Source organism: Alnus glutinosa, chromosome 12 (assembly GCF_958979055.1).
Source record: "Alnus glutinosa chromosome 12, dhAlnGlut1.1, whole genome shotgun sequence".
Taxonomy (NCBI): Eukaryota; Viridiplantae; Streptophyta; class Magnoliopsida; order Fagales; family Betulaceae; genus Alnus; species Alnus glutinosa.
Window position 1 is genome coordinate 20,215,363 of NC_084897.1, and position 22,076 is coordinate 20,237,438.

Genomic DNA, 22,076 nt, shown 5'->3' on the forward strand with positions numbered 1-22,076 from the left:
TGTTTGCTTTCATTTAATGTATTTTGGCCTTTTGATAAGCTCTTCACATATTCATACAAACTCCAACCTTTCAAGTTTTTTCTTTTTTTTTTTTTTTTTTTTTTTTTTTTTTTTTTTTTTATGCAAGTTACGTATTAATTAAATAATAACTTTCTTGGAAGCTCATAACCCAACCCATGAGACAATATTGCTTCATTTTTTTTTTAATTTTTTTTCTTTCCCAAAAGAAGAAGAAGGCCACTTAACTTATGACAAGGCCGAAGGAGGACTATATATATATATATATAGTGTCTTTTCATAAATGAATAGTATAACTATTGCATTTAAATATTCAAATTTACATATTTATTAGGGTGTTTTGATGTAATATATCATGACTAGGGGATCATCTCTTTCACTTGTCCAATTGAAACTAATATAGTTCTTACCAATACACATGTTTTGCTATAAACCAGAAGTTAACATAAAAAAATATTAGAATCTTGAAATTTTCGCAAAAAGATATTACTTACCCCAAAAGGCACTTCACTTGAAAGCAGTCATAGTTCCAAAAGTCACATTAACAACACTTATTTGAAGTAAATTAATTTAAGAATGAATCTAGCTATTTCGTACAAAATATAAGGGCTAAGCCTTAATAATCCTTGCTTTTATACATCAAACTAAAAATTTAGAAAGCGGAAGAAAATCCTTGGCTTGCAAATATATTAGAAAACTTTTGCCAGTGATGATAGAGTTGCTTATCCTTATTCTCCTAAGAGTGCAAGCTAATGGCCTTGCCCATATCTCTTTCCACCCCTCTTCGCCTCTCACTCTGCTTCCTCATGTTTCTAAACTTGATAAAGTTCAAACTAATGACCTTGCCACTACCACTTTTGGTCCCTCTCCTATGCCCATCATGTATCCTCACTTCTCTGAACATGATGCAGTTCAAGGAAAAAAACATACATGCATTGAAAATGCAATTAAAGTTTGTAAAGAACCATGGCCACTTCACCGCTTGTCTCGACATCACTTGAAAAATGTTATAGCTTGTAGTTTTTTTCTTCATGGATTATGTTGGAGGAAACAAAGTGGGGAAAGGACGATGGGTTTTAAGAATATAGGGTGCATAAGAACTTGCCTAGATCGTCATCTAATCGATTTGGAGACCTGTTTCAAACAATGTTACACAAGTCATTTCTAGAAGCACTCGAATGTCGCCTATACACAGAATCCCAAGTGTAAAGTCTGGTAAAGATTTCTTAACTACAATATTCTCTTTCTCTCTTTCCATCCATTTTTTGGTTGCCAAATTGATTGCCTCCAGTGCAAAGATGGAAGCCATGTTGCGGTTTGTTTCTTAGAATGATTATCAATCTTCAAATACCACAACAGAAGACCATTCAAATTTTATATATTTCTTTGACATCAATCGAAGGTTTATTATAGACTTCACCCTTTAAAAAATATATTTGAGACCTCCTCCTCTCCCTTTTCCTTTCTACTTTCTGCTCTTACCCTCTCCCTCCCATTCTGATTTTTTATTTTGTTTGTAGGTGTTATTTTTTCTCCGACCAGATCAGCAATTTTGGCCTCTCCGTTATGCATCCATCTATCTACCTCTATGATGTGACGTTCATCTCCTTCCTAGCCATTGCTTATGATTGCTGCTTGTATTTTTGCTTTGAATAAAAGTTTTATTCTCTTTAGATTTGCTCTTATGGGCGATCTATGAAATGAAAGTTAGTTAGGTGTGAGGGTATATCTCTCACGGCATGAATAGTTCGGTGTGAGGGGTTATCTCTAACGCCGGTTTAAATAAAATTTTCTAGGATATTTGGTTACCATTGTCTTAGATTTAGTCTGCTTGGGACAGATCTGCTCTTTAACTATTTTTGTACATGGATTAACGGAAGATAAAAGTCATAGATAACACTTTATTGTAAGAATTTTGTTTGTATCTATGACTATGTAACTTCAAATCATGTGGCTATGATTTTGCAGAGTTTAATGCTTTGTGATGTAAGAACTTTATGCTTGTGATCTTTGATCAACGAAATAATCAGATCTTTTGTTCAAAAAATATAAAATAGGTTTATTATGTATTATTTATTTTCATTCATTACAAAAGGTTGAACATTGTTTATTCTACATGAATCCTAAATCGTACTAAAGGTTGATTTCTATACATATTTTTTTAAAATTATAATATCAAAGTGGTTGGATATGTACTATAGTGAATTATAGCAATATAATTTTATCTTATTATGCATGATAGTAATTATAATCATAGAAGTCACTTCTTTGGTATTCTACTAATATTTTTATAGGGGAAAATATAAAAAAGCCTCATGAACTAACCACCGATTTTAGAATGGTCTCCTGAATTTTCAAGTGTACTAATGTGACCCATCAAATTACCAAAGTGTGCAAAAAAAAAAAAGCCACTTTCGTAGAAATATTCCTATAATACCCCTATTTTTTTTTTTTTTTTAAAAACTATCATTTTTTTTTTTAAAAAAAAAAAAACAAAAGAAGAAAAAGATAAATGCAAAATCAATCATTGCAATTGGCCAAAATTACAAATCGCTCATTGCGGAGTAAAAAATAATTCACAAGTCTTCAAGGTAGGCAAAAAATAACAATTTTTAGTCATTATAGTTAAATTCTGTAAAAATACTTAACGGATTCTGGTAGTGTTAACGTTAATACCAATAAAATGATGACATGTGTTATAAGAGTATTATAGGAATATTTTGACAAAAATGACTTTTTTGGCACACTTAGATATTTTGATGGGTTACATTGGTGCACTTAAAAATTTAGAAGGTTATTCTAAAATCGACTGTTAGTTCATGCAGCTTTTTTTATATTTTTTCCATTTTTATAACATAAGTATAACCTAATATCTACAATATCGTGAACTCTGTTCCCAAAAATTGTATTTGTTTTTGTTTACCCGACCTTTCTATAAAAGATGTGTTAGAGAATTCATTTTATCTCTACCTCTTCCATCAAATGCTAGTTCACCTCACCCTTAATCAATAAATAGATCATTTCCACTTAATTGTTTTTAGTTTCCCACTAGTTTTCTTTCACAAGATTTTTCTTGCTCCTTATTGACATCAACGCTGGTCCTTGGAGTATAACAATTTATGTGTTTGTCTTACATCCTAATTATGATTCAACTATTTGGCTTTTGATAATTTTACATACTAAAGTGAAAAAGTTTAGTTTTCTCGCCAAACTTAAATGAGAAGGAAAGCATGCAAGTCACATAAACCATATAGTCCAACATCCTCAAGCAGCTTTTGCATCAACATATCAGATTTTGAAATGACAAAAAGAAAGAAAAATAAAATAGATCTAACAGTTGATGTGGTAGGGTAAGATGATGATTACTTGATGGCTTTGTCTATTAAGTGGACATACCTAGTGGTAGCATAAGCATAATAAGCTTTTATCTTCTTCTTTCTTCTTCTTTTTCCTCGTAATTTGCGCATTAAATAAGGATGTTGTTGTAACGCCTTCAAAATTAGATAATTGTAGTAACTTAACTTTAAGAGTTACTGGCAATTCTTCCAAATCAATTAATTGGTAATTGACTGATGGAATTACCCATAAACTTATCAGATTAAAGGTATGCGGAAAGCGAAAATCATGGTATGGGATTATTAAGTTTAATCATCTATTCACGTATCATCAATTACAGACTTAGAGCTTGCAATATCATTCTAGAATAAGCCTAAAATCAATCAAATCTGCTACTGTGAGCTATTCGCTTGGCGTATTAATCCCAATGATTTTTTTGCTCTAAATACTGGCAATCTGTTAAATCGTAAACACCGAGGTATTTGATAGGAAAATAAAAATAACTACGTAAGTCTTCGACTTAATAAATAAATCGTTACAAAAACAGGATACGAAACAAGCCTTAAGTAACATTTAATTATTCTTGAACTATTTATTTGGGTTTTCACAAATGATGTGTGTTGCCTCGTTATTACGCCAAATATAAGGTAGTTTATTTTGAAGAATTGATGACATATAATTTCGATAACAAACATTAATATTTTAATAGAAGAAAACATGCTATAGATATATATAAATTAGGTCGTAACTGTTTTTCATATGGTCTACTGAGGATATTAACTCATTCCCAGCAGCGTTAGGCTGTCCCAAGGGACCTGTAATACAACATTGGTGCTCCGAATATTGTACAAATATTGTTATATACTAGTAGCCCGACTAATGGAACCTCGGGTGGCCCATACTACTAGCAAAGCCTTAACTGTGACCCCTATTCGTAAATGGGGCGTCGGTTTTCAAAAAAACTATTAGACCCAAGCTAGGCCCACCATAAAATCAAAGTAACCTCTGTAACGATATGGTCAAGCTCGTATAGTAAGCCCTGACCGTCCTACCGCATGTACTGGTGTACCATGTTATACGATATAATTTAATATTGTTCATTTATTGCTATCATAAAATAAGTAATGCTCGTTTGAAAGCTTTTATAAAATTAGTAGGCTCATAACATATTGTAATTTCATGACTTATCACATGTTAATATTAATTACAATTAATTTTACTAGATAATTGTAATTGCACTTTAGTTAATATTTTTGAATTAATCAATTAATCCCTTAGAAAATTATTATTTTGATATTTAATTCCTCCATAAAATATTCTATAAATGAATTAAAGTTAATTAAATTGTCACTTTAATTCACCACCTCTTATCATTTAGTATTCAATTTAATCACATATTATTCCCTTACATGTGAAATCTGGGGCACCGATATTTTTTAAGGCTTAGTATCCATATAGATCATTGGGATTGATGTTTTAAAGTCTTATCAAATGAAATGCCTAGTTCAATTATTGACTGCGAACATTATTTTTTTAGATTCCAAGGTTTATGGTCTAAAATTTTATGGGTAATAATCTCATTACTCTTACCATAAACCATATTCAATGCAATCTATGAACCATTTATGTGCACATGATAAATAATAATTATAAAGAAAAAGCATGTAAATAGGTTATATACCCAATGCCCACTAAATGTAACAGTCAACTAACAACTTTATTCAATTTCATTCAAAATCTCTTCAAACTAATTTTTGTTTAACACTATCCCTAACAATCTCCCACTTGCCTTCAATTCCTTTTAGGCATGCATACGACACCCATTCTAATTAAGTAGCACTTCAAAAGTCTACTATGGCAAGGTACTGGTGAAAAGGTTTATCAAGATTTTAGGCAATGGAATCTTTTGTCTACAATTTCATCTCCCAAACAAACATTTTCTCTAATAAGATGATATTTGCGTCTTGTCAAGTTGCAACATGCTCATAAACGACAATGGCGGAGTTAGCAATGGAATATTGCTATAAACTCCTACAACTAGTCCCCTAACCATCTAGAGTCAATGCTGATAATAGGCCATCAACGTCGGCTTTGTGTCGACGCTAATAAAATCATAGTCGAAGCTAATAACCATGTTAAAACATGTTTTCATCTAAAGGTCACAAACAATGTTATTTTTTTTTTTCTTCTTTCAATGTTATTTCATAATGATATTTTTAAACTACGGTTTTATCTAAATCGCATTCTACCCATTCTTATTGAGTTAAATTTATTTTTTGTTAAATACAATAGCCTTTTAATTCTATAAAGATGCTTCTTTTACTAGGGACTAACTCTGGTACCTTTTGTTAAAGATGGAACTGTAGTCACTGAAATGAAATTACCCCTACAGCCTTTGGAATGTTTTCTTTCATTTAATGTATTTTGGCCTTTTGATAGGCTCTTCACATATTCATACGAACACCAACCTTTCGAGTTTTGGTGGTTTTTTATGCAAGTTACATATTAATTAAATAATAACTTTCTTGGAAGCTCATAACCCAACCCATCGGACAATATTGCTTCTTATTCTTCTTCTTCTCCCCCCCCCCCCCTTTTTTTTTTTTCAAAAAAAGAAAAAAAGAAAAAAGAAAAAGAAGTAGACCACTTAACTTATGATCTATCTTAGCCTATCAAAAGTTATTATTTTTTTTTTTAAAACAACTTTCCATTTAGATAAACTTTCTACGAAGGAGGCAAGGCCGAAGGAAGACAATTATTCATTTCCATGAAAGTACGTGCTTTCCCGTAGTAACTTTCATCTATACATATATATTTATATATAATGTCTTTTCATAAATGAATAGTATAACTATTGCATTTAAATATTAAAATTTGCATATTTATTAGGGTGTTTTGATGTAATATATCATGATTAGGGGATCGGATCATCTCTTTAACTTGTCCAATTGAAACTAATATAGTTCTTACCAATACACATGTTTTGCTATAAACCAGAAGTTAACATAAAAAAATATTTTAAAAAGAGTCTTGAAATTTCTGCAAAACATATTACTTAACCCAAAAGGCATTTCACTTGAAAACGGTCCTAGTTTCAAAAGTCACAACTATTAACAACACTTATTTGAAGTAAATTAATTTAAGAATAAATCTATTTCATACAATATGTAAGGGTTAAACCTTAATCATCCTTTCTTTTATATATCAAACTAAAAATTTATAAAGTGAAAGAAAATCCATGGCTTGCAAATGTATTAGAAAACTTTTGCTAGCGATGATAGAGTTGCCTATCCTTTTTCTCTTAAAAGTGCAAGCTAATGACCTTACCCATATCTCTTTCCACTCCTCTTCACCTCTCACTTTGCTTCCTCTTGTTTCTAAACTTGATAAAGTTCAAACTAATAACCTTGCCACTACCACTTTTGGTCCCTCTCTGATGCCCATCCTATATCCTCCTCACTCCTCTGAACATGATGAAGTTCAAGGAAAAATACATACATGCATTGCAAATGCAATTAAAGTTTGTAAAGAAACATGGCCACTTTACAGCTTGTCTCACTTGAATAATGTTGTAGCTTGTAGTTTTTTTCTTCATGGAGTATGTTGGAGGAAACAAAGTGGGGGAAGAAAGATGGGTTTTTAGTATATAGGGTGCATAAGAACTTGCCTAGATCATCTAATCGATGTGGAGACTTGTTTCAAAAAATGTTACACAAGTTTTTTCTAGAAGCACTCAAATGTTGCCTATGCACAGAATCCTAACTGTAAAGTCTGGTAAAGATTTCTTAACTACACTCCTCTCTTTCTCTCTCTCTCTCTCCATGCATTTGTTGGTTGCCAAATTGATTGCCCCCAGTGCAAAGATGGAATCCATGTTGCAGTTTGTTTCTTAGAATGATTATCAATCTTCAAATACCACAAAGAAGACATTTCAAATTTTATATATTTCTTTGACATCAATAGAAGGTTTATCATGTATTATTTATTTTCATTCATTACAAAATGTTGAACATTGTTTCTTCTACATGAGATGTGTTAGAGAATTCATTTTATCTCTACCTCTTCTATCAGCTACTAGTATTTCATCTCACCCTTAATCATTAAAAGATCGTTTCACTTAATTGTTTTTGTTTCCCACTTGTTTTCTTTGACAGGATTTTTCTTGCTCTTTATCGACATCAACGCTGGTCCTTGAAGTATAACAATTTATGTGTTTGTCTTACATCCTAATTATGATTCAGCTATTTGGTTTTTGATAATTGACACTAAACCTCCTTCTCGTTACATACTAAAGTGAAAAAATTTAGTTTTCTCTCTAAACTTAAATGAGAAGGAAAACATGCAAGTCACATATCTTGTTCTACCAATTATATAATCCAACATCCTCAAGCAGCTTTTGCATCAATATATTGAATCTTTTTCTTAAACATACGCTACTAGTACTAGATAAAGAAAAATCAGATTTTGAAATGAAAAAAAGAAAAAAGAAATTAGATCTAAAAGTTGATGATTACTTGATGGCTTTTTCTCTAAAGTAGCCATACCTAGTGGTAGCATAAGCATAATAAGCTTTTATCTTCCTTTACTTTTTTTTTTTCCTTATTTTTTTTTTTCTTTTAACGGGGTGGGGCGGGTCCTTGGGGTTTTTAAAAACCCCAACCTACACGGATATATCATTTTTGGACTAGTACTCGCAAAAAATCAACTAAAAACTAGGTTTTTTGGGGCAGGTGGGCTAGTTTTTGCCCACCTCTACCTGTAATATAACACCGGTGCCACAGATATTGTAAGAATACCGTCATATACTAGTAGTCCGACCAAGTTCAACCTCGGGTGGCCTACACTACTAGCAAAGCCTTAACCGTAACCTTCATTTGTAAATGATGCATCGGTCACCAAAAAAATTATTGGATCCAAGGTCCATCATAACATCATAGTAACCTCTATGAACATAGGGTCCAGCTCGTATAGTAAGCCCTGGCCGTTTTACTGCATGTACTAGTGTACCATGTCATACGATGCAATTTAATATTGTTCATTTATTGCCATCATAAAATACAAAAATATTGTTGGAACAAGTGATTCATATTCTCTTGGGCATAGAGAGTAATACAAGAGTACCAGTAATATAGTCAGTTGGCGGAGAGTACCATGGCATTTTGGGGTTTTTCATATCTGTCTGTACATTAGGGTTTTGCTATAAATATGTTATGCGATAACCCTAAATCAGATTTTGAATATAATTGTATTCCTATGGACGTGATGAGGCATAATTTTGGTAACAATTATTGATATTTTAATGTAAAAAATTATATATATATATATATATAGGCGCGCCTGCACACACATTCATTTAATCATAACTATTTTCCATATGGTCTTTCCAAACCCTTATCCCTCTTTAGTAAGGTTGGCGCTGTCCTAAGTGACCTGTAGACAACACCAGTGCCCCATAGAGACATGTAACATTGTGGTGGTCCTGTTGGAGATCGTACTTTTTGTTTACAACAATTTGTCTATGAATAGGGGTTTTTAGAAATTTTGTTATTATTGTTTGAATTGAGAAAAAACTTATGAAAAGTACACATGTTTGAATAAGTCTCAGGCAGCTCTCCTACTAATTAGAGAGCAGGTGGGTCTTATATGAATGCTCTCACATTTTTTGTTCGTACAAAGAAATTGTTGGAGATCTAGATCCATTTGTCTATACTATGGTTTTATAAATCATAATCTTTTATTAATTATGCTTACTTATCTCCAGTAGATGAAGGTCCAAGTCCATTATTACGATACACTAATTTATGTCCATAAGTCCATCTAATCATATGTGCCCTGCGTTTTCTGATGCATGATTTTTATGTATTTTCAAGTTTTTGGACACTCAGATCTTTCTTGCAAATTCTATTCTGATGGGCTAAGCGCCAAAATCTTAAGCCCACAAGTTTGAGTAAAAATTTCATACAATCTATATATAAGATTGACATATGTTCTTTAAATATGTGAGAATCACATTTTTTTTTTTTTTATTAATGCTATTAAAAAACTTGTATTTTTTACATGCCAAGGGACACATGTCAATCTTATATGTGAGTTATATGAAATTTCTTACAAACTAGTTTGTAGAAAATTTTTGTCCTTATTGTTTTGTGTAAAACATGCCACTATGTTAGTGCCAGACGTTAGAATGGATGAAAACTGGTCATGTGCCTTGCATGTGACGAATTTGACCAAAATCTACCAAAAATAACTTAAATTTGACAATTGAAAAACCATATTTTTCCTTTATAATTATTAATAATAATAAATAAAAAAAACCTTACCTAAGAAAAAGAAACGGAAGAAAATGGGGGTGGTTCAGCCAATTTTGGACTTTTTTTTTTCTTTAATCTTTTTTCATGTTGTTCTTCTATTAGATTTTTGGTTTTTTTCACCCTTAAACAATTAATTTTTATTTTAGTTTTTTTTTTTGTTTTATTTGGTTTTGTTTTTGGTTTGGTTTTTTTTTTTTTTTTTTTTTTTTTTTTAATTTATTTACTTATAGAAAAAATGGGGTATTTTAAGATTTTTTTTTATCAAACAGGTCCAGGTACATGAATAGTAATTTAATGTATCTAAATGTCATACTTATTAGTTTGTGGGGTTAAATTGAAAATAGGTATTAGTTCAAGGGATTTAAATATATTTACCCTTTTTTATTTTATGTTTACACAATTATATCTACTTATTTACTTAATCCTACGTTCCTATGGAAACCCATGCATTCTTTAGATTTAACTTTTGCGAGACATTACAAGCATTGGAATGGTTCGACCACCCTTAAAATGACTAGAGGGGGGAGGGCGAACCACCCTAAAAATTTGGGGATGGTTCAACCACCCTCTCTCTCTCTCAATCACTCCAAAACTCCCTTGCCTTCGCAGCACCACTACCACAGCCAAATACCACCGATTGTACCCCACCTTCAAAGGCAAACCCAAAGGTCCTCTCGCTCCTTCTAAAGGCCATCATCTTGACCCTCCTAAGTCCTAACCTTTCTATTCTTCATCTTGCTTGACCACGCCTCTGTCGCCTGGCTCTCCCTCCTCCTCCACTTCTCCTTCTCCTACCATCGCCACATCCAGTCTTCTCTGTCCTCCACTGCCCTATTCTCCCCCTTCCCCCACTGTCCTCAATGCCCTCCCCCACTTTAGATTGAAGAAAAAGCCCCGGAAGAATGACTTAATTTCAATGTTTTAATAAGTTTAGGAGTCTAGTTACTATAAATATATGTTATGGATGACTATAGCCGCAGCTTTTTTATTGTTATTCATTGGTTTTTAATAAGAAACACACTAGAGTGATTTTATATCTATTTTACCTAAACTCCTTGACTTGTTCTTGATTTTGGGAAGAACATATAATATAGTATTGTTTTTGCTTGTCTCCAAGAGGTAGCTTAATTAGCTACATCTCATGAAGCGGAGGTCACTAATTCGAATCCCCCTCACCCTTTTGTGTGGAGTCATGGACATAAAAAAAAAAAAAAAAAAAAAAAAAAAAAAGTATTGTTTTTTGCTTGAACTTCCCCCCACGTTTTTTGATTTGTAAAGCTGCTGAACTTAAAGACCCAAGAGTTGAGAAGGTGGGCCAGGCCTAATAGATGAGGGCTTTCCTCCACTGGGCCATCATTGATGAAAAACAAATGATAAAAAATCAAAACTTCGAAGAATGAGGATTTTTCCTAGACATGAAAGATGCATATGGATCTTCTAAAGGGCTGGAGAGTTTAGATATATGTCAATTTGATCCAGTTGAGGCCCAATACAACTATATATTAAACCCAAATATATAAATAGGGAAAAGAGAAAAAATAGTACTACACTTGTCATTTAGTTTAATATATATGGATAATTGCATTGTTAGTCCATGTGGTTGGTCATAATTATTTTTCACTCCATTTGGTTCAAAAAGTTTATGGGAAGGTCCTCGTGGTAAATAATAATAACAAATCAATCCCTGAACACATTTTCTATCCAAAATTTAACAAATTCCATTAATCAGCCACGTCACATCCAATAGGAAGCCGACACGTGTCTATTACAATAAAAAAAAAAATAAATAAATAAATATATTATTTTTAAAAATAAAAAATAAAAAATAAAAAAATATAAAGAGGTGGCTGCCCGCGGCCACCCCCGGTGGCCTTGGGTGACCTCGCACCACCCCTTGCCACTTGTGGGGGTGGCTGCGGCCTCCCCCAGGAAGGCCACCCTCAGCCACCGGGGGTAGCCACGCGCCACCCCCGGCCACTAGGGTGGCCACACACCACCCCAGAGGTGGCTAAGGGTGGCACGCGGCCACCCCTTTGTTTTATTTTTTATTTTTTTAAAAAAATATTTATATTTTTACTAGATTTTATATTTTTTATTATAATGGACACGTGTCGGTTTTTTATTGGGTGTAAAGTTGCTGACTAACGGAATCTGTTAACTTAGTGGATAAAAAATTGGTCCAGGGAGTGATTCATAATTATTGTTTACCACGAGGACCTCCCATGAATTTTTTGAACCACAGGGAGTGAAAAATAATTATGACCAACCTCAAGGACTAACGGTGCAATTATCCCTAATATATATATATATATATATATAAGCATACATGCACATGGGGCATTCAAATAGTATACTAATTACATAATCAGTTTGGTGTTTGTGTTTAGTTTTGGAGTAGATGAAACGTTTTGATGGTCTACACCAATAATTGAATCTATGGTATTAGCAAAGCAACAAGCTCATATGATGAATATAGTTGAGATGCGGGTTTTGAAGGTACATAAATTTCTTATAAAAAAAATTATGTGTTATTTAACATGTGATGTGTCAATTTCTAAAGACCGTGAGTTTGTAGGAAATTTCTGTGCGTTTTGAAATAGACAAGGGCATTAGAAGAATAAAGGGAATGCTACAATGAACGTGTTACTTGAGGTCTTCAAAAAAATGTTTATGTCATGATTAAACCAAGTATTGGGCCCTACATATATAACATAGGGTAATGCTATTTAATATACTATTATATGATTATCATACAATTTGATAATGTGATAATAAAAATCAGTTCTTAGATCAGCACTTATAAAAAAAAAAAAAAACAAAACAAAAAATTTAAGAAGAGGACTTGTAGTGGCATACTGATCACATGGCTGAGAATGACATCTTGAAGATTGTTTTAGATTCACAGCTGGAAATTCTTTCAAAATCTGAAGTTTCTTGAGAACTTCCTAGCCTTGGACTTCGACAGATTTGCTCTAGACTTTGGAAATCCATTTAAAATGACTAACTATTAGACTAGGACCCTTAATTCAAACGGTCATATACCTTTGATGGCTTGCCTCCAGAGAAAAAATTGAGGGAAATCCTATTACGAAAAAATAAACGACGGAAATTGCTTTCAATGAAAAAATAACTGGAGTTCTCTCTCAATTATCTCATCTTTTAAGTGTAAACTATTTCTTGGGGCCAGCCATCCCAGTTGTGTGGGGGGGTCTTCGGGCCTCTGACTATCTGCTGGTGTTTAACCGCTCAATGCCTGGTGTGGCGTCGGACATTGAGCCGGAGATTAGTTATTGGGTCCTGGCAGGCAGTAAATGTGCTCGGAAGATTCGACTACCACCTTGGTGGGCCAGTTGTTCAATGAACGAGGTACATTGCAGCTATAGGACTTGAGGGATACCTCGTATCAAAAAAAAAAAAAAAAAAAATCATCTCATCTTTACCTTTTTTTTTTTTTTTTTTAACTGGAGGCATGCTAACCTCCGTCTGATATCGGAAACGTTGACCAGAATTCTTCATGTTCAATCTAGGAAAAAAATCAGGTAATTAGGGGAAAAAGTGGACCATATGTGTAATGCATTCTATACTTTTCCAAATTGGAATTAGCTGTGCAAAGTCTTGAAAAATATATCTTTCTTGTTAATATATATGGATTTGGCTTAGGCGCTATAAAAAAAATTTCAGCATAAGTGTTGTAATTTTTTCAATAGTTAAGCCTCGATAGATGTATCGGATGTGCTTGAATCTGCACAGGTTTCTATTACCCTAATATGTATTAATTATCATTTCATATATACTTGGTTTTGTCTTCATTACATTCTGGGATCTTTGTGGAATATTTAGGGCATTTTTCTCAAAGTTTGCACAGCACTGGGGTTAAATGACAGATTGGACACTAGGGTATATGTTAGTTATTTATAAAATATGATTATATGAAGAAGAATAAGGAGTCATGCATCATATTTCTTTGCTACATGCATGCACCAACCCCGAAAAGAAAAATATATAACCCTCTATATAATATAACCAAGAGATTATGAACAATGCATTTCAGAATTAAAATATGTTACACATTTAATGGAGGAATCTGCAGAGCTGGAAATTTGAGCACAGAATCCGCCTAGGACTTCTGAATTAGATGTGGTTGTTGATTTTCTTCTCATTATAATATATTATTTGTCTTCAATCACTTCTATTTTTTTAATTTTAATCCCATTGGCATCCATCTTTCAAGATTCCTTGAAAGCTTTAGAGTAGTTCCAGGCCTATCCCCCCTGAGATTTGTGATTAAATTAGGGGTGTGGAAATTTTATGGTTCTAATTGGGTCATATTTGGATCATTTTCACTAGGGTATATGTTCATGCTTAGGACATCAAATAATATGGATCAAAGAAAATGTCAACTGCCTGTGGTGTTTTGCAGGTTCAGTACCATGTTACTAGCTTCTTGACATCCCAAGTGGATATGGTGGACTGGAATCCCTTACAATTTGAGATCCCGTCCAATTCCCGTTTCCCTTTATAATTGGTCAGAGAAAATGAGGGGGCATGATACCTGCCCGGACAATGGCTCTTTGTCCGAGCAGGAGGCCCACTGCCATGCTTTCTGCTCGAGCAGGGAGCGCTCTCTCACAAGGGTATGCAATTCTCCTGCCTCCTCTTTCTTTGGACAGGAGATTGCAGAAAATCCCCATCCGAATTTGGTTCGCTCAAAAATCTTATACCTATAAAGTAGAAGACACATTCAAATAACATTGCAAATTTCATCCTAGACTGTAAAGAAAGAAAAGAATACATCTAAAAAGGTTCGTTAGAGGGACAGGGCCACAAACCAACAAGGAACAAAGTTAGGTGTTCTGCACTACTGTATGTATCTTGTCCTTCTTTGCTTGCAAATTTAGCTGCAGAGGAGGAGACATCCACCCGAATTTGATACAGTTGACCTTATAAAATACGTCTGTTCATTGAATCTTACAGGTAACACTTGGTTGTAAAATAATCACCTTACCAACGTGGGTTTTTGTCCTAATTTTCAATACCCAAATCCATTGCTATAACTATTGGTGCTCCTCCTTAAAATATGTTGACAAAGTTGTAGGGTTTCTATTGACAAATGGTCGGCGGTCGGTGGCTTTAATTAGTTTTAGTGTATATAGATTGTCCTCACTGGAAGGAAGAACCCCACTATTGTAAACATGACTTCCAAAGTCATTGATTGAATTAGCTCATGGCCTTGATGTAAGAGATACAAAATATTTAATCTTGAGCTGCTATACAAGCCAGGATATTAAGATAATAGCAGTTCAGCTTCCCGATGATACTGTAGTTTTTTTTAAGGCAACTGCAATGACCAATCTTACCCTACTGGTGGAAAAGAAAATATAATTATGAAGTTTTGCGGACTATAATATGTCGGTTTAAACTTTTGAGATAAATTGTTGTCTAACATGATATTAGAGTAAATGTTTTAAATTTGAATCTTGTCTTTGTTATTTACCTCTTATTTCACTTAAATATTTCACGTGTTGTGTTGTGAATAATATAGAGTAACCTCACGTTACTTGAGCTTTTGTGATAAGTGGTAATTTAACACTAGCACTAGTTTCCCTTAATTTTCCTTAAATTTTTAAGGAACCAAAAACTACTTTTTACTTTCTAATTCAAATACAATTCACAATAACTTCCCTTGTCATTTCTATATACTATTTAAATATTCTTTTAAATCAATGCTAAGAGAAAGAAAGAGGAAAGAGAAAGCATTTTTTTTTTAATAAAATAAACATAAGGGAAGCTAAAGTGCTTCCCTAAATATTGGGTAGCACTGTAGCTTTCCCTTAGTCTAAAGAAGGGAAGGAAAATGAAAATGAAATGAAGTTTACGGTATCTAATGCTAATGCTGGAGTAACCTCATGCGACTGAAATACCCTGTTTTGGAATATAATTATAGGGATCGAACAAGAAGTAATATCTGAAAGCATCAGCAGGAGAGTCGCTCTAGGTAGCGTTTTCAAATGCAGTCTTTTCCAAAGAAAATAGAGGCATATTTGCCTTGAATGGGGCAGCCTGAATGACAGAGCAGGTCTCCATTATTGTGCTGGACAATTCTGCACAAACTAATGGGATTTCTAGGTACCATACAAGGTTTATAATCATGAATACATCTGGAGGAATGTTTGACAAGGCTTGCGACCACAACCATAGGCCTTTTCAAGACTGTCCTTTGTTTTTGTAGACGTTGCAGAACAGTTATAGTAAGAATAAGCTTTGCTGTAGTATGGAGACAAAAGAAGAAGGATTTCTTCACATTCTTTATCATTGCTCTTAGAGTGAATATGAAACATGCTCTAGCTCTATAAAGTTCATAGAATCCTTCAGCAACTTAGACAGACTAATAGAAGAAAGAAATTAAAGAAATTTTTTACAAAATCGAAAACCCCATTATGGTCTCTTCCTCAGATAGCTTTACTTGATCTCACTACGTAGGAATTGAACCACCGGCAGCAATAAGTTGTCGCTCAAGCTACAAGCAAACAAGTAGAAAAATGAGGCTAGGAGATAAAGAAGCTGAAATAGCCATATAAGTTCTCTGCAAGATCTTCTCCTTACCTTGAACAGAGTTTCAAGCTTGGTTTTCACAAGAGAATACTCATGCTTTACTTGTTGCAGACATTTAAGACACCTATGCCAAGGCTCTTACTCTATTAGAACACAAATCATTCCCATAAAATTAAATTGCAGTTGACTCTAAGATACGTAGATATAAAACTTACCCTTCAGTATTCAGCTCCTCGCAGTAATTTCTGAAGCCAATGCAGAGTTTTTGAACCCTCTGTGCGCCAATACTGTCATGAAAGAACCCGGTTCCGAATGAAAATCTAGTTGAAGAGTTTCCTTTTTCCTATAGCAGGATTCTTTTGTTTCATTACAAACTGTGGCAAGGTGATACTGTTAATGAGTTTTCCTCCATGTGGGGCAAGAGTGTTGGAACTAACTAGTTCCTTTGTGCCTCATTGATAAACAGTAAGTGAATTATCGCCCAAATGGGCTTTAAACTCTCTTTTTCTGGGATTGTATTCCAGATCTGGATCAACTGATTTTAACTTATTCACCTAATTGGTGTTAGATTACATGATATGGTTCTATAATAGGATAATTACCTTTTAAGAGATTGGTTGTAATCAGATAATTAGTGTGGTAATCAAATCAGAAAAGTGGCTTCTAGCAGTACCAACAATGGGGCATATATATGCTTGGAGCAGGGTAAAGTATATAAACGGTGACAGGAAATAGTTGGAAGCATTGAAGCACCAACTATAGTGATACATGTGTTTCTTCTCATGCTAGACAAAAGTGGCTCTGAAAGTGGAAACAATATGTACCTAGTATGAAACAAGTCTAATCTATCACCCACCTATGCAAGAAAAAAAATACCAACTGCTTTGATCTTGTCTAAGGAGTTAACCAACTGAATAATTGGAAAATGACTTTCATCCAAACAAAAGGAGCCTTGAAGGGTGGGGAAAAAAAACTAAAAATAGGTAAAACCTAGAGTTACCTGGAGCTGCTACCCTTCAACTGGTGAACATGTGCATCCACCTTTTTAAAATCGACAGTTTGCTGTTCCCTAAATAAGATAGAAAATAATAATAAGAAGAAGAAGAAGAAGAAGAAGAACCCATCTACAATAACACAAAACTCTCAACGTAAAACCATACCCAGAAAGAATAAAAAGAAAAAAGAAAAAAATCAACAAGACACAAAAGAGAATTGTTGAAAGATGAAAAGCTTAGTTCTAGCTTAGTCCTTACAGGGCTTTTCCCAGTTCGTTGAGAAGCCTCTCAGAATCCTCAAAGAACAGAGACACAACTTCAACCACAAAATCCGGGTTGCTCTCATCTTGCAGCTGCTGAAGCTGGTTAAACTGCTCATCCAGAATTCCCTTTTCACATAGAAGAACTTATCATAAACAACAAGCCACAGGAGAGAGAGAGAGAGTGAGAGAGAGAGAGAGTAGAAGATAAGAGCATAACAAAGGCAGATAAAATTAATCTATTTTCCTGCTTCTCTGAAATGAGCATAGTTCATGTCGTACTGACCTCATCAAAGAGTGAGGCTGAATAGTCAACTAACTGCTTCTGCAACTGAACCACACCATCCATTGCAACTTCTCAAGTTCTTGCAATCACTTCCAGATCTTAAGGATTCATTTCGTCTTTCTTTCAACCTTTTTCCCCCTTGAAAAGAATAAAACTCTGGAAGAGATGTAATAAGTTTTACTCTCTGAGGAGAAAACGCTCAGATTCCTGCCTCTGGTGACGACTATATATGCATATATACAGCAAATAAAGTCGCACTCTTTTTTCTTTTTTTCTTTTTTCTTTTTTTTTTGTAAGTGCACTCTTTTCACTTGTGTTTCCGTTTTCTTTACTTCTCTCTCAAGTACTCCTTAACCTCTTTTCACTTTAATTACACATTATTCTCTTTTTTCAATTCGAAAATTTTATAAACCAATTTAAATGCATGTCAAGACATTTGTAGAATTTTTATATAAAATATGGAGAGCAAATCGGAAGCAAATAGATCGAAATCCGCTGAATTGCTCTAAAGGCTACATTGTGATCTTATTAATTTGAATTTATATTTACAATATAAAGATTCTATTTATAGGAAAATTGTGATAGGTGAGTGAATACAAATATAGTAATAAGATTTGATTACAATCAAACCTAAAAATAGAAAATATTTTAGTATCAATCTAATATGAAAAATATGTATTCTAACATCTACCTCAAACTCAATAAGGAAGCAAAGAAGAACAAGTGATTTTTTCTTTTTGCCCTTTTCTCTTTTTGGCTAAAGAGATCCTTATAATGAAGGTGGCTTGACATGGCCTGCCAGGGGTGGTCTCGGTCACTCCCCAAATGGCCAGTTTTGGGATGGAAAAATCACCCCTATGGACATTGAGGGTGGTTCGGCCACTGGCCACCCTCAAATGGCCAAATGGAGATGGTCGAAACCACCCTAAAGGTCTTTGGAGGTGGCCGGTCACCTTTATTTTGGCTAAAGGAGTGGCTTCCAACCTTATTTTATTTTCTTTAATATTCTTAATTTTTAAATAATATTAGTAAGCCTCTTGAACAGTTGCCACGTTCTTAAAGGTCAACTTGACGTGTCTCTCCATTAAATTCACGAACCGGAGTACAATGTCGGTATTTAGGCTCAAGACAAAGATCACACGTGTTATTATTTAACCGAGACGGCAATTTGATAATGATCCTTACCACGTCAGCTAAAAAAACAGTAAACCCTTTATTAATTTTATATATCCTCAAGGGACAAGATTTCAATGCTTAGAAGAAAATACCGAGCCTATTGCACACAAAAGGGCCAAACAAAACCCACATTTTCAACGTACCTAATTCTCAGTGTGGAATGGTATGGAAGTACTCGATCGAAGCCATGTCACATCGATCAATATATTTCTGAGATCAATCCTTTGACAGATTTTTCTCCTCTCAAAGATAATGAGTGGAAAAAACATACAGATGCCACACCTAAGCAACAAAGGGTGAAAATCCATAACGTCTTTTTCTGCAAAGATTAAGTTGGTAATGATCGATGTTGTTCAAAGATCATATCCAGTTAGTTTTGGTTTTTTTTACCAACTCCTTTTTTTAACCCTTATCCCTTCACAATTGATCACGCCAATGCTTCCTTCCAACAACCTTTCCAAGATTCTCTATAAAAATAGCTGCTGCTCTTTGTTTTTCTTCTTGTTGTTTAGGGTGCTGTTGACGTTTGATTGGATGATTGGCTTTAAGTCATGAACTCAAAAAAGAGACAACTACTGCGTGATATATATATATATCTGCCCCCACAACCTTACTACTCTTTCGATCATCAACCCATATCGGACCAAATATCCAATCTTCCTTTTTCCCCCGAATTATTACGTGATGTTGGAATCTTTCACCCCACCTACATTAGCGGGCATTTCCAATAATCATTAGCCTCGTTTTAGCTCCAAACAATACTATTAATTATTATTATTATTATTTTTTTTTTGTCACGGTTATCGTACAAAGGTCGTTTTTATGCGGCGGTTATTGTACAAAAGACGTTAATTTCCGTCGTTTTTTATTAAAGGTCGTTTTTAGTAAATGACGCCAATAGGCTCTCTTTTTTTTTTTTTAGTGGGTTAAAATTTTATTTTGTTATATTTAACGGTGTAAATGATGCCACGTTATTTAAAATCTTTTTGTAATTATCACTTGGAAACATACATCTTTTTACTTTTTTTTTTGTTCTTTTTTCCCAACCCACTTAGGAACTTTTGTCAATGTTTAACTTAGTGGGAACCAAAGACTTTGGATAAGCATAATCATGTTTGGGCCCAATGATAGAAAAGAAAAAAAAGAAGCTAATTAAATTTGGTTATTTTTGTACTAAATTCTACAAATATAATTGCTTAATGGTGAAATATATAATTGGCGGGCCCTAGCGTGAATATGAAGCCGTCTGTGTTGTAGCTTTCCTTTGAAATTAAAATGGTTTTTGTTAGTGAAAAGATGTAGACTTTCGGGAAACCTTAAAAAGGATGTTCGGCTTTCTTTCCTGAATTACTTTTGCTTGTAATTGGCCACGGTTTTTAGGGTTCCAATTATAGACGATAAGAGTGAAAAATTGTTGTGGCCCAGAACAGTCATTGTATTATTTGAGCTTGCCTGCCCAACTATACATATAGGGCTGCATGTACAGGCAGATATATATCATCTCAGATCTGGGAAGAAGACGAAGACGAAGATGACACGTCTTCGTCTCATCCGGCGCTTATATTAGAATATTAATTAAATAACTAAATTTGTTATTTTTTTTTTATCAGTTTAAATTTTTGAAATAAGTAATGATTTAACATGCTGTCAGAAAAGATCAATCGGATGTCATTTAACATAGTATCAAAGTCAAAGATTCAGAGTTTGAACCTTAATTATTTCTGTCAATTTACCTCTTATTTCAATTAAATTTTCACATATTGGGTCTCACTTATTATTAATGCTTGATTTTGCCTTCGACATTTTAGAGGGAAAGACCGGATGGAAATGACCTTCGTCAGAAAAGAGTCGGAGGTCATTTCAACAGTGGTGAAAAGCGAAAAAGCTCTTTTTTTCTTCCACCACCTCTTATGCCCACCCCTACCCAACTATTTACTTCCTGAACTGCAAACTTCAATGAATCCTAGTTGAGTTCTAATTAGATTGAAGTAACCAAAATTTGTTATAGTTTGATAATAACTTTCTTCAAAGATTCATGCACAGAAGGAGTGATTTGTTGAATGGATGTTTTTCATATTGGGATATAAGTGTTCTCAAAATGTTAACTCTCAACTTTCAAACAAACAATATAAAAAGCTTCGTGCCTAACTAGACAGGGTGAGCAGGCTGTCCATCCTTATCGAATCCTTTTTTGTCTGGGCCCTTAAGGAGTCCATTTTGATGTTGGTGGATGTTAACCCTCTGCTAATGCCCCCCCACCACCATGGCCAACCCTAAATTAAATGGTGTTGAAGCTACAAACCAAACCCCTAATCCACCATCAAATGTCAAAAAAAAAAAAAAAAATGAGATAGTACCAGACAGAATACAACCAGATCTGCATTTGATTGTAGATCAAAGAGTACCAGCAGCAATTCCTTCAATTTTATGTCCTTCCCTAAATGTAAAAAAAACTGCTAAAAAACTTTTGAATCAGATTCCCTTGTTGTTCCTTAAACTAAGGTCTAAGGAAATATCAAGAGAACCAAAATTTATAGATCTATGGAAGGAAAAGTGGTTCCCTTAATTAACATTATTTTAATATAAAATAATAAATAAAAAACTCTTTTTTCTCTAATTCCTCTAGCATTTATTTGAAATAATATTTAAATGATTTATCTTTTATCTTTCTGTACGTCCTCTAACATTTAATTTAAAGAATATTTAAATGGTATAGGAAAAAGATTAGGAAAGATATTGTGGAATACATTTAAATAGTGAAGGAACAAGTAGTTAATTTAGTTCACTAAATTGAGGAAAAGCTTAAGAGAAGCTACTACTAGTGCACTAATAAGGGATACAAATCAGTGAGAAAGCTTTCAGTCAAACTGGTGGTAGCAACAAGTGAGCAATGCTGCGAGCACATTGATTCCTGTTAATTTTAGTGGCAGTCTTGCTGTCAAAAGAGCTGAAGAGACTATGAGTATCTATCAGAATTCATGGAGGCAATTCTCCAATTGGTGGGTACATGTGCTTTTTGTAGACTAAGAATTATTAAAGCATTTCAAAATTAATATATATATATATATAATGTTTTAAAATGAAGGTATTAAAGAGCATTAAATGAAGATAGTCTACATGGAAAAAAGAAAGGAAGAAAGTG

General features: G+C 33.7%; 1 protein-coding gene and 2 long non-coding RNA genes across 3 annotated transcripts; 2 read left to right on the forward strand and 1 right to left on the reverse strand.

Moving 5' to 3' along the window:
- Positions 1 to 328: 328 nt before the first annotated feature.
- On the forward strand, positions 329 to 2,011 carry LOC133852152 (uncharacterized). The gene is made up of 2 exons (XR_009895900.1): positions 329 to 1,233; positions 1,539 to 2,011. It is a non-coding gene; the product is annotated as an uncharacterized LOC133852152 (long non-coding RNA).
- A 4,560-nt stretch (positions 2,012 to 6,571) lies between these two features.
- On the forward strand, positions 6,572 to 15,062 carry LOC133852447 (uncharacterized). Its single transcript, XR_009895948.1, has 2 exons — positions 6,572 to 7,128; positions 14,013 to 15,062. It is a non-coding gene; the product is annotated as an uncharacterized LOC133852447 (long non-coding RNA).
- Positions 15,063 to 15,937: 875 nt separating this feature from the next.
- Positions 15,938 to 17,971, reverse strand: LOC133852446 (histidine-containing phosphotransfer protein 1-like). Its single transcript, XM_062289206.1, has 6 exons — positions 17,759 to 17,971; positions 17,471 to 17,601; positions 17,218 to 17,286; positions 16,433 to 16,504; positions 16,269 to 16,341; positions 15,938 to 16,182 (listed from the first exon to the last, which is right to left on the reverse strand). The coding sequence occupies exons 1-6, from the start codon at positions 17,819 to 17,821 to the stop codon at positions 16,138 to 16,140; spliced, it is 453 nt and encodes a 150-aa protein (XP_062145190.1). The 5' UTR covers positions 17,822 to 17,971; the 3' UTR covers positions 15,938 to 16,137.
- Between the last annotated feature and the right edge of the window lie 4,105 nt (positions 17,972 to 22,076).

Coding starts and splice junctions, on each gene's coding strand:
- LOC133852446 (XM_062289206.1), bottom strand. CDS start 17,821: ATGGATGGTGTGGTTCAGTTGCAGAAGCAGTTAGTTGACTATTCAGCC. Junction 16,342..16,432: donor GAGGAGCTGAATACTGAAGG/GTAAGTTTTATA, acceptor GCCTTGGCATAG/GTGTCTTAAATGTCTGCAAC. Junction 16,183..16,268: donor AGCTTGAAACTCTGTTCAAG/GTAAGGAGAAGA, acceptor GTTTGCTTGTAG/CTTGAGCGACAACTTATTGC.